At 32.8% G+C, this 15732-nt stretch overlaps 8 protein-coding genes across 8 annotated transcripts, besides 3 other annotated features; 4 read left to right on the plus strand and 4 right to left on the minus strand.

Moving 5' to 3' along the window:
• Positions 1-1030: 1030 nt before the first annotated feature.
• Positions 1031-1132: a sequence feature (Signal peptide predicted for TA15265 by SignalP 2.0 HMM (Signal peptide probability 0.952, signal anchor probability 0.047) with cleavage site probability 0.555 between residues 34 and 35).
• On the plus strand, positions 1031-2773 carry TA15265 (uncharacterized protein; the record flags this gene model as incomplete). The annotated part of the gene is made up of 1 exon (XM_946808.1): positions 1031-2773. The coding sequence occupies one exon, from the start codon at positions 1031-1033 to the stop codon at positions 2771-2773; it is 1743 nt and encodes a 580-aa protein (XP_951901.1).
• Positions 1064-1117: a sequence feature (1 probable transmembrane helix predicted for TA15265 by TMHMM2.0 at aa 12-29).
• A 357-nt stretch (positions 2774-3130) lies between the features above and the next one.
• Positions 3131-3651, plus strand: TA15260 (uncharacterized protein; the record flags this gene model as incomplete). The annotated part of the gene is made up of 2 exons (XM_946809.1): positions 3131-3537; positions 3588-3651. The coding sequence occupies 2 exons, from the start codon at positions 3131-3133 to the stop codon at positions 3649-3651; spliced, it is 471 nt and encodes a 156-aa protein (XP_951902.1).
• A 58-nt stretch (positions 3652-3709) lies between these two features.
• Positions 3710-5363, minus strand: TA15255 (farnesyltransferase beta subunit, putative; the record flags this gene model as incomplete). The annotated part of the gene is made up of 2 exons (XM_946810.1): positions 3710-4583; positions 4627-5363. The coding sequence occupies 2 exons, from the start codon at positions 5361-5363 to the stop codon at positions 3710-3712; spliced, it is 1611 nt and encodes a 536-aa protein (XP_951903.1).
• A 192-nt stretch (positions 5364-5555) lies between these two features.
• TA15250 (uncharacterized protein) lies at positions 5556-7823 on the plus strand (the record flags this gene model as incomplete). The annotated part of the gene is made up of 1 exon (XM_946811.1): positions 5556-7823. One exon carries the CDS (start codon positions 5556-5558, stop codon positions 7821-7823), a length of 2268 nt encoding a protein of 755 aa, XP_951904.1.
• A 284-nt stretch (positions 7824-8107) lies between these two features.
• Positions 8108-10483, plus strand: TA15245 (uncharacterized protein; the record flags this gene model as incomplete). Its single annotated transcript, XM_946812.1, has 1 exon — positions 8108-10483. The coding sequence occupies one exon, from the start codon at positions 8108-8110 to the stop codon at positions 10481-10483; it is 2376 nt and encodes a 791-aa protein (XP_951905.1).
• Positions 10484-10858: 375 nt separating this feature from the next.
• Positions 10859-11575, minus strand: TA15240 (uncharacterized protein; the record flags this gene model as incomplete). The annotated part of the gene is made up of 4 exons (XM_946813.1): positions 10859-11252; positions 11289-11343; positions 11379-11514; positions 11546-11575. 4 exons carry the CDS (start codon positions 11573-11575, stop codon positions 10859-10861), a joined length of 615 nt encoding a protein of 204 aa, XP_951906.1.
• A 203-nt stretch (positions 11576-11778) lies between these two features.
• TA15235 (uncharacterized protein) lies at positions 11779-12159 on the minus strand (the record flags this gene model as incomplete). The annotated part of the gene is made up of 1 exon (XM_946814.1): positions 11779-12159. One exon carries the CDS (start codon positions 12157-12159, stop codon positions 11779-11781), a length of 381 nt encoding a protein of 126 aa, XP_951907.1.
• Positions 12064-12132: a sequence feature (1 probable transmembrane helix predicted for TA15235 by TMHMM2.0 at aa 10-32).
• Positions 12160-12565: 406 nt separating the features above from the next.
• Positions 12566-14615, minus strand: TA15230 (nucleolar, RNA-binding protein, putative; the record flags this gene model as incomplete). Its single annotated transcript, XM_946815.1, has 3 exons — positions 12566-13353; positions 13590-14474; positions 14606-14615. The coding sequence occupies 3 exons, from the start codon at positions 14613-14615 to the stop codon at positions 12566-12568; spliced, it is 1683 nt and encodes a 560-aa protein (XP_951908.1).
• Positions 14616-15732: the final 1117 nt, after the last annotated feature.

Here is a 15732-nt window from a genome sequence, read left to right on the forward strand (position 1 = left end):
GTATCAAAAATACATTACTGTTTTGGCCATGGAAATTATATTTCCAAAATAACAATAATTTAAACTATGTTTAACGTAAATTTTCTTAAATTAAATAGAAAATTAGTGAATATATAATATATAGGTTGAGAAAGTTTGTTAAATAATAAAAATGTGTTGTAATTTTAAAATCGAAAAAACATCACACATTGAAATAAATTATATATGACAAATGTCACAAGAGTTTACAAATTTCGGGGTATAAAAGAATAAATTGTAATAGGTGTAAATGTTTTCCCTATATTTGGTGGCTACATTATGGGATTCCAAGCCTTCTTCTATATATACACATTTAACAATCTCTCATTCACTTTATTTATTACTTAAAATTACAATAAGCTATTATTTTTATATAATTATGATAAATAACTATTTTTGATTTATTAATTAAATTAATGGTTGAAATCTATTGTGTATGGAATATGTAAAATTTTGGCTCCTAATAACATCTTCTTCATCCAGCCAATTATATCTTAATTTTCTAATTTCAAATTCTCATTTTCTGATGAATTGAGGGCCTTCAATTAAAATGTGTAAACGCATGTGTAGACGTCATGTTGATAGACAAAACAGCCTTAATCACTGGGATTTTGGCCAAAAAATTAGCTTAATCTATTTTAATAAATTTTATAAATAAACTATGGAACGACAATTCCTTACTGGACCACAGCGCACCAAGTGCATTCCCAGTCCCATATCTAGCTTAGATGAGTTTTCTAACATTATCACCCTTATCCACTACCTCTAACTCATTACACATCCTTAAATATACTATTTCACATACTATTGTATTATAACCGATTTTACTATAACAATACAATGAATGTGTAGTATAATAAGAGTAAAATAATACAAAAATACAAAAAAACGACTAATAGTATAATAATACTTAAATAATACTATACTAATGGTATAGTAAGGGTATAAAAATGCGATGGCATGAAAATAGAATGATATAAAAAAATTCGAATGTGGAATAAGTAATATTCATATGATATCGTTAAAGAAGTTATCGAAATCGCTGGTTCTAGCGGCCAGGGTTTTAACGCCGCTAGTTCTGTTGTTGCTGTTTTGGTTCTCAAATGTGCTGAAACTGAACGAGTTGAGTGTGTCGAGATTTATTTATAACGGGATTTGCAACAATGAGAGCATGGATGGACTGGGCCGGATAGTTTGTCCGTCAGTTCCCCTAGAAGACGAACTATTAGTTTTAAAGGGGAAAGATGCCAGGGAAGTAGGCGAAATGAGCCTACCTGTAGTAATTTCAACTACAAAACAGACTGATAATGTGGTAATAAACTCAGATTCCTCAACCCCTTCCTCACTGTACTTAATATTGAAAATGTGTAGTGAGTATAGAGCCAGAGAGAAAAAGCACAAAATTAGGCTTCTAGATGATCTCTGTCCTATAATTTCAGAATCACTAGATAATTCAGATTTAATCCAACTAAGTGGTAAAAATTCTCAAATAAATCAGTATGGTAGAGAAATAGTTTTATGGTCAAGTGTGTCGTCACTTTTAAGGAGTCTCCCTTATTCTGGGAAACTTAAGCACGTTAAGCTTCTTTCAAACTCTTTAAACAAGAATGAAATTATGTATAAAGTTCTAAACTCAGTCTCATCTTATCAAGATCATATCACGACTACCAACAATATTAACACCAATAGTTTCAACACTTGTAATAGTATTAAAGATGAAGATACAAAGTCGAAAAATAAACCGGGTTGTGGCAGAAGGAATATGAGTAGTGGTTTGAATCTGTTGGTGACGAGTGGAATTTTATCATCGAGTGATGATCCTTTTAGGTTATTGGTTGAAACAGCATTTCCAACTTTAATTGCTGAGAGTTTTGGTACAATTCAGGAATCAATTCACAGGTTATTTTTATCATTTCCTGAGGCTTCTGCCTCGCTTTTACACATGAGAAAGATCGGTTTCGAAGGTATAAACTTCTCCTCGCTCGAGCCTGAGATTGACAGATTCACATTCCTTAGCGTTTTTCTTAGCGCTTTACAACTTCTTTTAACATATTCCTTTGATAATTTTAAGCTCTACGATGGGATCGTCGAGTCTTCCTACTCCGATATGACAAATCACTGGGACAAACCAAACAACCAAATGAATAATTCCAAAGATGAGAAGTTCCATAATTCTAAGGGTAAAAAGATGAACAAAAGTTTGTTAAATGAGTTTGATGATTTGGATTCAAGGATTTTTGTTGACTTTATCACCCACAGGTTGGGGTCTTTTTTCATAAATTTGGAGGTCAAAAAGAGGCTTTTTACTATAGGAAATTTGGGCACAAAATTCACGGCTAAATTTTTACACAATTTAATCCTAACAAATCTTACCCAGCCAAATTTAGTCAAAGGTAGTGGGACTGAGTTGATGAAGTGTAAGTTGCGGGAATCGCTTACTGCTTTGGGGAAGTTTATCTCCTTCGACTTTAACAACGATGGCGAGGTTTCTTTTGAGGAGTTTACGAAGGGTTCCATTGACATGAACGATTTCGTTAATGACGTCATTAGTGCTGTTGATACCTATGGTAAATCCGGGCTAGAAAAGGACCCTGAACTACAATTTGTTCACCTCCTCAATTCTCAAAATACTCTTTACGATAAGATCATTGACGAGTTTATCATCTCAGATACTGATAAAAACGACTCTCTAAGTCTTGACGAGTTCCTTGAACTCAACCTCTCAACCTCTATCATCAGCAATATCCAGGCATGATACCCATTAAACACTTGAATGTTTGAGATTTATACCTTTTCACACAATTTTCTTTAAATTTTATTAATCATGTTAGAAGAAGTTGATTTTTCAATGATTCAAAAAAATTTTAAGAATTATTGCAAAAAATTGATTTTCACGGTCGATGCTTCTTAATTGTGGTTAAATTTTAAAATAGTGTAAAATAAATGCCAGTTTTAATTTTTTTCAAGAATATATTTTTTATTTTTCAATAATTTTTTTCTATTATATTATTTATACTTTATCTAAGTTTGGTTATCTATTTGTTGGTTGTAAAAATTTTTTTGATTAACCAATTTATTGAAAAATGTTAATATTTTCGCTTCCACAATGAGTATGAGGGAAAACCCTAGCCCTAATTACTCTTATATGAGTTCTCAGAGTCCTCAGAACCAGGCTCAGTCCCAGCGGTTCCCTCAATTGGTAAGGCAGTTACCTACCCAAAACCAATCTGAAGGTATTTCCCCTGGATTCCAAACCCCTGAAATCAAAAGTCAACAATCTTTCGATCATATTCCCAACTTGAAGCGCGAGTATGGATCTCAATCCTCCAATTTCTCCACTATTCCCGAGCCTAGCGAGTTCAAGAACCAATTCAACGACAGGCCTGTGAAGATCAATTCTGAGCACGTAGACTCAATTCTCGATCAGAATTTTTCTATTTTAACCACTATTAATGATTCTGATTCACTCGACGATTCTGAAGTCATGTCGTTAGTTCTCAACTATTCTTACTTTTTAGTGTTAATTACATTTATTTATTTATTTATAAACATTTATATTTATTTTTTAGGAATATTACAAGACTACATCAAAATTTAATTTTTCTGGCACGAATTTCTGATCAACAAAACTAAAATAACACCTAATATTTTAGTACTAACAATCACTAACGTATATACTATAGTTATAATATTAAGTGGTAAGATTAAGTAAAATGTCATGAGTTAGATTTTTTTCAATTAGGTTAAAATACGAGAGCGAGTAACACGTGTGATAAAGATCTGGAGGCTTACCAGGCTTATCTCTAAGCCCTTTACTAGTCTGCGAAATCACTAAAATATAACACTTAACAAGTTCTTCATGCAATTTTCTATCTTCATTAAATCTATTATCACTTTGACTGTAAGTTGTATTATGAAGATGTTTAAATAGTTGTTCGATAATGAGTAGTGATGCTCCCACCCAAAAGGAGTAGCATGAATCAACAAGTTTATGTGGTCTACCTTGAAATCCAAATTGTGCTGTTAATCTATTAATACACCAATCATACGCCCTTTTCAAATCTAGCTTGTTTTTCACATTTTTGATCATATCACTTGTGATTTTATTAAAGGAGCTAGTGATAATATTAATTGAAGCTAGACCACAATAAGTATAACCTGCATGAGCTTCCAAATAAGGTTCTGCTGATAATCCCCCTTCATAAGTTTGACAGCTAATAATATACTCCAGGGTGTTTTCAACAATTTTTTCCGTTAATATTCCAGCAATACAAGCACTTGCTATAGCGCAGTAAGTGCTCCTGACATCACACTCGCCTCCGTAGGTGGCTGAAAACGAGCCGTCAGCAGACTTCATATCCATCAAAAACGAGTGCAACAACTCTCTATCAACCATGTGAACAGAGTCAAACATCTTCAAAACACACAATGCTGAATAAGTCGTTGCTACGTGACCTCTCTGATACTCACCTCCGCCAAATCCTCCAAACTCACTATCCCAACACTTCATTATGCTATTCAAACTTCTACTACATTTTACACAAAATTGATCGGGCAATATATACCTAACTATATTACAATATAATATAATGAAACCTGAGTTTATACGGTTGTATATCATGTTGTAGTAATAACAACGAGTGTAGAGACCAGTATATGATCCAGGGCCTTGAAGAGTCTAGATATCCGAGATCAATCACCTTTAACACTTCACTATCTTTAGATAAGTGAGACTCGATGAAGTTAATGTGAAGCTCTGGCTTCAGAGGACAAACACTGTTGAGTAAAAAAGAAAATCTTTTCAAAATAAATTCTCCGTGTTTTAAGTAGTTAATTCCAACTCCCTTATCACTTACAGGAACATCACCTATTAAATCAATTGCAAGTTTACAATGACAAAATTTTAATAATCCAAAAACTTCTTTTTTTGAATAAACAACATTCTCAACTGATGTATCAGTATTATCAACTGCAGTGGAAGTGGTATAGTGGTAGAATTTGGATTTATGGCAGAAAAAAGTTTCAAGAGAGATATTAGAAGAGGCCAAATTCTTCAAAACGAGAGCCATTCTGGATGAATAAATATCATTACAATCAAATTCAACAAGTTTTTGGCTCTCGTAAGACTCTTCGATTTTTCCATCAGAAATATTGGAGTTAGGTTCAAAGTCTTCATCGTTACAGATGGAAACGACATACTTTACAATCAAATATGATACATATTCACCTATATTATGTTGGCTCAATTGATTGTCATTGTCAGATTCTTCGTTTAGAATAAAGTTGTTTAACTTTTCCAAAAAATCATCTAGTCGTTTTAGGGATTTATCCCTCAAATAGTCCATAATCCAAATTTGGAACTTTAAAGTATTTTCTATGATTTACATACATGATAACATGTTGAAGAAATGGATTTATGAGGAATCCCCTGAATCATTCTAGAAAGTGGCACATAGCAAAATTTAAGTCAATAATATACTTAAAATAAAATCTCCAATATTAGCATTAATAGAGTATATTAAAAGTGTTGAAATTAAATGAATTTTTTCCACGATAGTGGTGATTTGAAAAGTGGAGAGAACGTCAGAAATAATTTACAACCGTCTTACACATCTAGTGGATTTTTTCAGGAAGACAGGCTTATTAATTTTAAAACTAAATTAACAGATTTAACTGATGATATTTCTCGAGATTCTGCTCTAAGGGCTGAATCACGTGAATTTGAACCTGTATCTCTCCAGAGTCAAAATGCTGATTCTGAAGCTCTAAATTGCATCAAAGAGATTTTGGATCTTTTGTATAAAATTTGTGAAGGCCCAAATGATAAAATCGATCCACTTAAAAACTCGAATAAACTTGGCGAATCTGTAAAATTGGGTAATTTCAGGGAATGTTGTAGGAATAAGAATGAAAATAATTTAAACAAACTTCTATCACTTAGACTTAATCAAATAAGTAAACTAAAGGAACACTGCATTAATGGTGATTTTGAGTTAAGTCGTAAAACAGATACTCAGAGGACTCCTAAGGTTAAAAGTTTAAATGGAAGAGGATACCTCAGCAAGCCTGTTATAAATGTTTCAGAGTCTAGGAGTGATTTCTGGCTTTTAACACTCTGTTCAAAGTCTCTTAGGTGGAAAAGCAGTAACGATAATATTGGCGATATTTACTGGCTTGGTTACTCAGTCACATCTAAACAACTTGGCGAAATAATTTCCAATAATAAACGTATATTTCATTCTAAAATCGCAGTTAACAGGTTTCCCGGAATTCAGGAAATTACTAAAAAAGGTAATTTCTACCACTTATTAGAGGTTTATTCAACCCACAAACTATTGAATTTTACTCAAAATACCGCTACTGATACCGCTAATAATTCTTTTAATAATGCTAATTACCTAGCTGATGATACTAATGTAAGATATTGGCCAAGGAATTTTATGTTACCGGATAATCTAAACAAAGTGTTAAAGTTAGTTGAGAAGAATGTTCCTTTGATATTTAAGCCCTCAAATGGTTCAATGGGTCAGGGTGTTAGGGTCGTTACAGTGCCTGAGGACATTAATGAGGAGATGCTGGTGGATTATACTGCTCAAGAGTACGTCTCAATCCCTCTTTTAATAAAGGGTAAAAAATTCGACATTCGTCTGTACCTATTATTGATTGCCACTAAGTGTGATAATACTAATTCCCCAGGGATTAAGGGGTTTATTTTTAAGAATTCACTGGTTAGATTCTGCACAGAAAACTATGAATACCCCTCAGTTAATAATAGTAATAACAGTTTCATGCACCTAACTAACTATAACATAAACAAGGCAAATGTTACCAAGTATCACAGAGGAGATCCGGATGATCAAAATAACAGTAAAAGGCCCTTGAAACCATTCTTAAAAACTCTTGAGTTGGAGGGATATAATACAGAAAACATCTGGTCACAAATTACCAATATCAGTTCAATTACCATTCAAACCATTTACCCGGACATATATCTAAACACTCGAATTAGTAAAGTGGATAACTTTCAAATATTTGGGTTAGATGTTATGATTGACGTCTATGGTCGTGTTTGGCTTTTGGAAGTTAACTGTTGTCCAAGTTTGAAAACTAGTTATTTTGACGGAAAAGAGTTTCGAGAGGACGCGGTAGACTTGATGATAAAAGTCCCTCTCATCACAGAGGCTCTTAAAATTGTTAATATAACCTTAAATGGGTATTCAGGTCATGATAATAATTTTTACAGCAAGTTTGAAGACTGGGATGAAATTAGTATCAGTGAATTTAGACCTGAATTAACATTAATAATGCAATTGTTTAAAAGAGCAAAAGGGGAAATTTTGGAAAAAAAGTATATAACCAAAAGGGAGTGGAATCAATTTTGCAAATTATCAGGAATCACAGAGATCATCACAGTTATTACCATTAACACTCAGAATACTATTGGTAATATTGATAATAATGATAACATTGAAGATATGGTTAAAAAAAGTAAAATAGAAGGTAAAAAAGAACTAAATAAGATGTTTGGTGAGGTGGTAAAGGATAGTCAGGGTGTGTGTTTTGCTGATTTTGCAGTTCTTCTGGGAAGGTGTTCAAAGATTATTGAAAAATGGATAAATATAAGTGATAGTGAGACAATCTCAACTATTTGTAAAAGGAACAATTTTTTAAATCCTCTTGAGATTTTCAGGTGGAGTATTTCCAAGCCTCACAACTCAATAAATTACCCAGAAACTTACGTTTTCTCAAAGTTTTTACACTTCTTAAATGATACACTCAGTTTAAGTCTTAGTAAGTTGGTTTAACTCCATCACTAAATCAACATCACATTTCTCAATTTTCTAACCTCTCTTCAACTTATTAACCCTTTTTTATATTTAATTAATTTTATAATTTTAAAATAATTTTAATATTTTCGATTTTTAACTATTTTCTTCTGAATTTATACAATTTTAACTATAAACGCTGTTTAATTGTAATTCCACATAATTTTAACTGGATTTTATTATTTTAAAGAAAATTCGCAAAATTGGCAAGACCAATATGAATGGATTGTTGGAATAATCGCATGAAGTGAAACTTGGTGCTAATGAAACCCTCAACCTCCAAGTCTGCTTCGTCTGCCTTAAAAGACGCTCCGGACGACATTTCCGAGGAAGACCTGAAGCTGATTCGCCACCTCACGTGGCTCTATGGCGGATATCAAATGCGTTCTCGCAACACTCGTAAGCCCTACGATGAAAACAAAAATTTTCAACATCATCACACCAATACCGCTACTAAGAATGGTAGTAGTGCACTTAATTCTTCTAAAAGTTCTGTTGTAAGGAGTAAAAACTTAAATAGACGTAATCGTACAAGTAATTCTAGTAATACTAGGGATAATAATAATAGCAGTGTAACGAGTGTAGAAGAGGGGATAGGAGATAGGATGAGAACGTTGAGAAGTAGTTTGAATAGACGTTTACGTCATGATTATGAAATTGATGTGAATGATCACAGGAAACCATCCTGGCCCGATAACTTTGCCTTGTCAGACAAGGTTGACTATTTCATCTCAAATAAGATTGCCGACACCACCGAATTCCGCAACAAGGAGCCAAACACTCTCTCAATTTGCGGTCAGTTTGCTCTCCAAAACCATGAAGCCATGGTTGCAGATACTGACCGGGTCCATTATTACAGAGCGGCAATCTTCTGGACCGGCCACTCCACCGTTTCTGATAATACTATGGATAACACTGTAAAAAATATCACTAGTAAACACTTAATTAGCACTGTTGACTTGGTGAATACTGAGGGAAGTACAACTACTAGTACCACCAGTGATGATAATTCACAAATTGACGATAATGAAACTGTATTTGTGGACACCTCTTACGAATCGCTGGACCTAAACTCATTCACTACCACTACCAACAGTAGTGATATTACTAATACAGTAGAGAATACGGGCAAATCCTTAGAAAGTGATGTCTCAAATTTAAACTTAATTCACACTAATAATAATAACCGGAAAGAGTATTATTGTAGTGGCAAGAGAATACTTGAGATAGGAACAGGTCCGATGTGTGTGTTGGCGATGAACGCATTGAAGGCTGGTGCTAGGTACGTGGATGCTTTGGAGGTCTCCGTCCATGCGTCTAGGCTTGCGGGGAAGCTAATGGCTGCTTATGGTTTCGACAATGTTATTAGAGTTTTTAATACGCATTCAAAGCTGTTTGTCTTTGACCAGAACGAGTACTTTGGTGAAGATTGCAGGTTTGGTGAGGACCTTTTATTACCCTCAACTCCACCTTATGACATGATAATTAGTGAGATTTTAGGTGACTTTGCTAGTCAGGAAGGAGTTGCCGATGTGTTTCTAGACCTTCAACGGAGAATTCTCTTTGAGAATAAAAGGTTTATTAACTCCGTTAAGAGTATCCCATCGAAAGTTTCAACTCTTTTCGTCCCATCTTTCTTTCCCGACTCCAGCAACATCATTAACAAGTCAAGTTCAGACTCTGAAATGACCATCTTCTCACCCAGTAAAAAGATGCTCCAGTCAGTGGGAATGAGAATTGACAATTTACCAGCTTGTGACGAATGGTTACCCTTGGAACACTTAAATTTAGAGGAATGGATGCTACCTCAAATGTGTCAACATTATCTCAACCTCTTCACAGTCTCCACCTATGGTAATTTGGCTGGACTTTTAGTTGGAATTGATGTTGAAATTAGGCCTGGGGAACACTTTGGTACTCGCTACGGCCAATGTGAGTCCTGGTACACTAATTTCCTCTTACTTGATAAGGAATACACTGTCTTCAAGGGCGATCTTGTCCTTGTTAACAGTATTGCAAACTTAACTAATTACACAAAGGCCAACTGTGATAATGGTAAAATTCAGGTCTCAAGACCTTCATATAGCTTTAAAATTTATATTCTTTCACCAATTAACATTTTGTGCAGCTCTACCAATACTTTGGATAATTCCACTGATATTTCCTCATTTGATTTACACGAAGAATCAATTTATAATTTGGACACACATTTTGCCCACTCTGTTGATACTAATAACTCTGTAGAAAGTGTCGTTACCGGTTTAAGCTTTGAAAATACTTATGAAAATAATACTTTTAATAGCAATAATAATACAATGAGTGTGAAGCTTATCTGCAACGAATTGAAGAGAATAAGTTATGAAATTAATGATTGTACTACTGTTTGTTCGAAGAAACTGAACGAGAATCAGGAGTTTTCAACCACGGCTTGCACCCTTCCTGAGGATATTCTGAAGGAGCATGAGTTTGTCAGAGTGAGGGGCGAAGTTTACAGGGTTATGGACACTCCTCCAACCATCCACATCAACTATCTCGAACAGACTTCAACCATATACTATGACACTCCCTGTTCCAAAAGGAAGATGCATACAGATCCTCCTAAACGTTACCAAAAAATCAAGCTAAAACCCAAAATTTAATACTTTAATATACATTTTATATACTTTTTCGATAATTATACATACTATATACATTAATACTACTGTGTGTCAATTAATTCTTAAAATTTACACAAATAAGCACAAAATTGATTAAATAAAATTAAGAATATTTAAGAAAAAAATTTCTATTGTTTTAGCAATTTTAAAATTTAATGCTGAATTGGCTAGCTGTTGATAGGTGTCTAAGGTGCCGCTTAAATATGCCTAGCTAAAATAATGGGACTTGTAGTTATCAACTTGAACAGGGCCAATAGATTCCAACTGAAACTAATATCAATTAATCTACTCAATTATATACATTGTTTGTGAGATTATTGATGTATATACTACTAAGCATTATACTCAAAGATGATATTAATTTGTATTATATTCGATGGTTTCTGATCCAGGGTCGTCTAGGAGGATTTTATCGAAGCAAGTAGTTTTAAAGTATTGAAAGTCAATTTCGGTTTCAGGGTCAAAGTTAACGCCAAAAGGGACGAAGTAGGGGTCCTTAGAGTTATAATCATAGTTTTCCTTAACAATAAATAGGTCTACAACGTTAGGCAACTTATTAAAATCCTTATATAATAGGCCGAGCATAAAGTGTGAGAACGAGGCTCCTAGTTCTCTCATATACTTAAAGTCTTCCAATTCCTGAAAAACATTATCCACATGTAAGATTACAATTATTCTCTTCTTCTCTTCCTCTGAAGTGTTCATGTTATAGAACTCGTTATAGCAAACCATCTTCACATTCCAACGTTTACTATATCTAAACGATCTTAGATATTGTTATGAATACCTCTGCATTTGGGATTCTATACTTGGATAGTCACAAGGACCATGAATCTTTCTTCCTATACTCTAAAAATTTTAATATATAAAGACAAACTCCGATGACTTTCACGTAATATTTTGCAATTCCACTTTGGATAAACATCTAAATCAGTTAACAAATATAAACTAACCCCCTCTGAAACCAAAAGAACGGAATCGTCACTTGAAAAATTGTATAAATGGTCAACAAACTACACATTTTAGCAGTTAAATGTAAATTACCTCATTTACATATTCTGATTTTACATACATAAACACAAATTCAGCCAAATATAAAGTTGGATATCTAAATCAAATTAATCTGTGTAAATTATTACTTTGGTGATAATCCAGCATTAATAAGATTATTAAAATCATTAATATTCGATAAATCAAATGGTACCTAATGAACAGAATTAACATAGGTATGTGTAATTATTTAATCAACAGAGTTATGTGTAATTAACTGAGTGTAATTAGCTGGTTGATACAATTTTATATCTATTTGAAGTTATGAATCCATTTTCCAATTTGAGATCTGGTAAAAGTTGTTTGAAACAGTCATTTTCATATACGATCTTAGATTTAGTTTTCATTTGATCATCGAAATCAGTATCAAAACAAATAACGTTAGGATATTTTTTCAGAGCATAGAATGATATGGTATCAAATCCAGCTCCAAGATTAACAAATTGAACAGTTTGGTCTGGAAATGATTCAATGAATTTGTCCAGAACGAGCCGAAAAGCATTAACACGAACTACATGAACTAAATTAAGATTAATTGGAAGAAAACTAACGAATATTAAGAAGATTTGACTTATCCGCAGGGACCGAAAATTTATGAATAAACTCATCTTCGTAGTATCCAAGTTCAACAGCTCTTCTACAGATTTTAAGCAGAAGTTTGAGACTTACGCTTTAACTCCCAAAGGAGAATAACATGTTTTCTTGATGATTTCCAGAGAATCCATAGGAATACAACACCAGTACCAGGCAATTTACGCTATTCTCGTCTTAAATTATGCATTAGAATTAGTTAATTAAACCTTAAAAATTATTAGAAAATTCATCTTCAGGTTATTTAACCTGAGTTATGCTGTAATTTTCAAAATTACTCACTCTTCCTTGAAATTAGAATCATCCTAGTGGGCAACTAATTTAAACTCTTCCGAATTTCACTTAATCTAATACCATGGGACTCATTATACACGTTTTATACATAGTTTAATATATAGTAATATATATTAATGTGTAAATAGATTAGTCATCATCAAATATGATTGATTTGGGTTTATTATCTTGTTCAGAAGACGGGTTTATTGTACCATTAAGGTTGTCATCACGGTTAGGTTTGTTTTGTCCAAATGAACGCGAGAAAGTGGAAGATTTGTTCATTCCTGTAGTGAATCTACCTTTGGTAGCTCTGCCTCTGGAACTTCTTCCGCCTCTTGGAAGTGCAAACTGGATTGACACTGTCCTGCCATCAATGTCAGTATTATCATACTCTACTGCTCTTTTGGCTGCTTCTACCGTTGTAAATGATATAAATCCTATTCCCATTGGCTTTCCGGTATCCTGAAACTTTGGCACGTAACATCTAGTCACCTGGCCACACTCGCTAAACAATTCCCTCAATCCCTCCTCACTGCTGTTAAAGTTCAAATTTCTAATGCAAATCTCGTTTGTAGCCTCCGTTGGTGCTGATCTTGACCCTGATGGACCAGAGGTTCCAAATGTTCCTGAATTAGATCCAAAATTACCACTATTAGATCCTGAAGAGTGAAAGTTGGTCCTACGGTTTGATCCGAATTTTTGTGATTTTGGTCCTTTTTTGACTGTGATATTAATGCTTAAATTCTGGCCTTTGTATGGTGAATTGTTATAGTCTAATGCTTTTTTTGCTGATTCTTCGTTTGCGAATGTTATAAAGGCTATTCCTTTACCGTTTAACTTGTTTACTCTAGTTATCTTTCCGCACTCTTCAAAAAATTCACGCAGTTCTTCTTCTGTTGACTCTACCGGTAAATTTCCACAGTATATTTCACATCCTATTACATTATTTATCACAAATTAGAACAAATATATATGGCATAAAATAGTGAGAACTACTAATAACAGTCTATAATTAATATGGGTTTTGGGAAGTTCATAGCTTCACTCTAGAGATAATCAGAAGAATCATAAATTTAATTTATAATCATAACATTCCCAAACATTTTTATCATTTATAGCTAGTGCCATGTATATAACTAATTATGGTATGTTTAACTGGGTGTTGTATTACCTTCTGGTATATCAAGTTTGGTTTTAAATGTTTTCTTAAGTCTCTCCTTGTTAATAAATTGTTCTCCAGACTTGAAGCCGTTAATTTCTTCTGACTTTCTCTTCTTAGGTTCCTCAACTAAGTAATTATCATCTGAAACATCTTCATCACCATCATGTCGATTAGTAGTTTGAGGTTCAGTGATCGGGCTTTCATCATCTGATTCATCTGATTCTTCGGACAAAGGTGAGTCTGATGATTCTGAGGATGAATCTGTGAGTAATTTGCTCTTTAATTCACCCAATGGGATATCGTCAATCTTATCCTTCAAAGACTTAAACACTTGTTCATTACTTAACTTCTTCATTTCTTCCTTCACCTCAACGCTCTTTTCAGTTTTAGTTTTTGGTTTTCTAGGTTTCTTAGGTTTCGGCTCTGATTCTTCCTTCTTTTGTTCTTCAGCCTTCTGTTCCTCTTTCACATTCTTACTAGTGTCAGTTGTAGTAGTTTTTGACTTATTTCTTTTCCTCTTTGGTGTTTGTGATTTTTCATTTGTTTCTTGTGAATTGGAAACTGATTTTGTATTTGACGAAACGGTTTCCTTAACTTTACTTCCCAAATCACCAAATAACTCACTCTTCACCTCCAACTCATCTTCACTATCTTCATCATCTGATGAATCATCTATTTCAAGGTTCCGTTCAATCAGTTTGTCAACAGCTTTAGAAACCTCCTTAGCTGCTGGTTCAGATCCCTTAGATTTAGTTAACTTATTGGGTGATTCACTTGATCTCTCATCTTTTACATCATTAGGATCGTGTTTGGGATTTTTAATTGGTAATAATTCACTGATTGAATCATCATCACTGGAAGTACTGCTTGAATCAGTGTAAATCTCACCAGATTCTAAAAAATTATTTACCACCAAATTAATCAATATTTACTAGTAAACTATGTTGAATACTGATAACGTTATGGATATTTTGGTGAATAGTTAAATAACTGGATTAATTAAAGGTTTAGTCTAAGATTCTTACCTTGCGACATTTTTTATAATATATTTACGAAAATATAGAAAAATTACTCAATAATTTAAGTTATCTTGTAATTGTAAAAAGAGATTCTAATAGACAATAGAATATTTAATGGAATATAATTATAATATAACTTTGATAATAAAAAACTCAGATTGTTAATGGATAAAATACACTGAGAAGACTAAAAATATTGCTGAAACGGCTGATTTGGAATACTTGTATAACCCCATGGCTCTAATTTTCACTTGCATTCATAATTTTCAAAAAGATTTATTATCGAAACACAATTCCAAAATTTAACAAGAATATTTAAGAATTCGTATTTATTACCAAATTTTATTCCCAAATTATATAAATTTATTCCTTTTTCAGTTAATACTTATTCTCTACCCTATAAATATGAATACTTATTGTTATATAAAATTTTATTTCAGTTCCATATATTTACTTTTAATTTATTAATTTATTTTGTATACAACTTCTAGATTTTGTTTTTAACTTTATTATTATTTTTTAAATTTTGATTATTTTTTTACACATTTTTACCATTTGTATTTTTTACACATTTTTTCCTTTTAAAATTTAAAATTTATATTTTATTGTATTTTTAAAGCACACCCTTGTGTCCCAATGTGTCATTCACTAAATGTTTATTATAATTTGTTGAATCAATAATAGCTTAAATTTGGGTTTGATGAGTTATTTGGTTGTTTTATGATATGAGTTTATTAAAAGGATATTAACTTTTATGAAATTAGATGAAGAGGCGCTTCTATTCTATTATTGAGTTTTTCATTAACTATTCCGGGATACTCTGCCTCATAGACTGCATTCTCTTACCTCTTATCGTACTAGTCTTTGGCTTTCTGAACGTCTTCAATAACTTCGAACAGTTTGAATATATCGCCGAAATTGTATTTTTGCTACACTTTCTTATTATTTAGTTTATATAGTTAAAATTGATCTAAAGACGAACTGGTCTGACTGAAGAATATTTTTTTCTCAACTTATTCACAATTAATTACTTATAATAGTATAATAATGGTTTAGATTGAATTATGTTTGATAATACCTTTCGGATGTATATCGCTAATAGTGAATTTTAAGAGGACCGAGAATGTGTTCCT

This window comes from Theileria annulata, chromosome 2, assembly GCF_000003225.4.
Source record: "Theileria annulata chromosome 2, complete sequence, *** SEQUENCING IN PROGRESS ***".
Lineage (NCBI taxonomy): Eukaryota > Apicomplexa > Aconoidasida > Piroplasmida > Theileriidae > Theileria > Theileria annulata.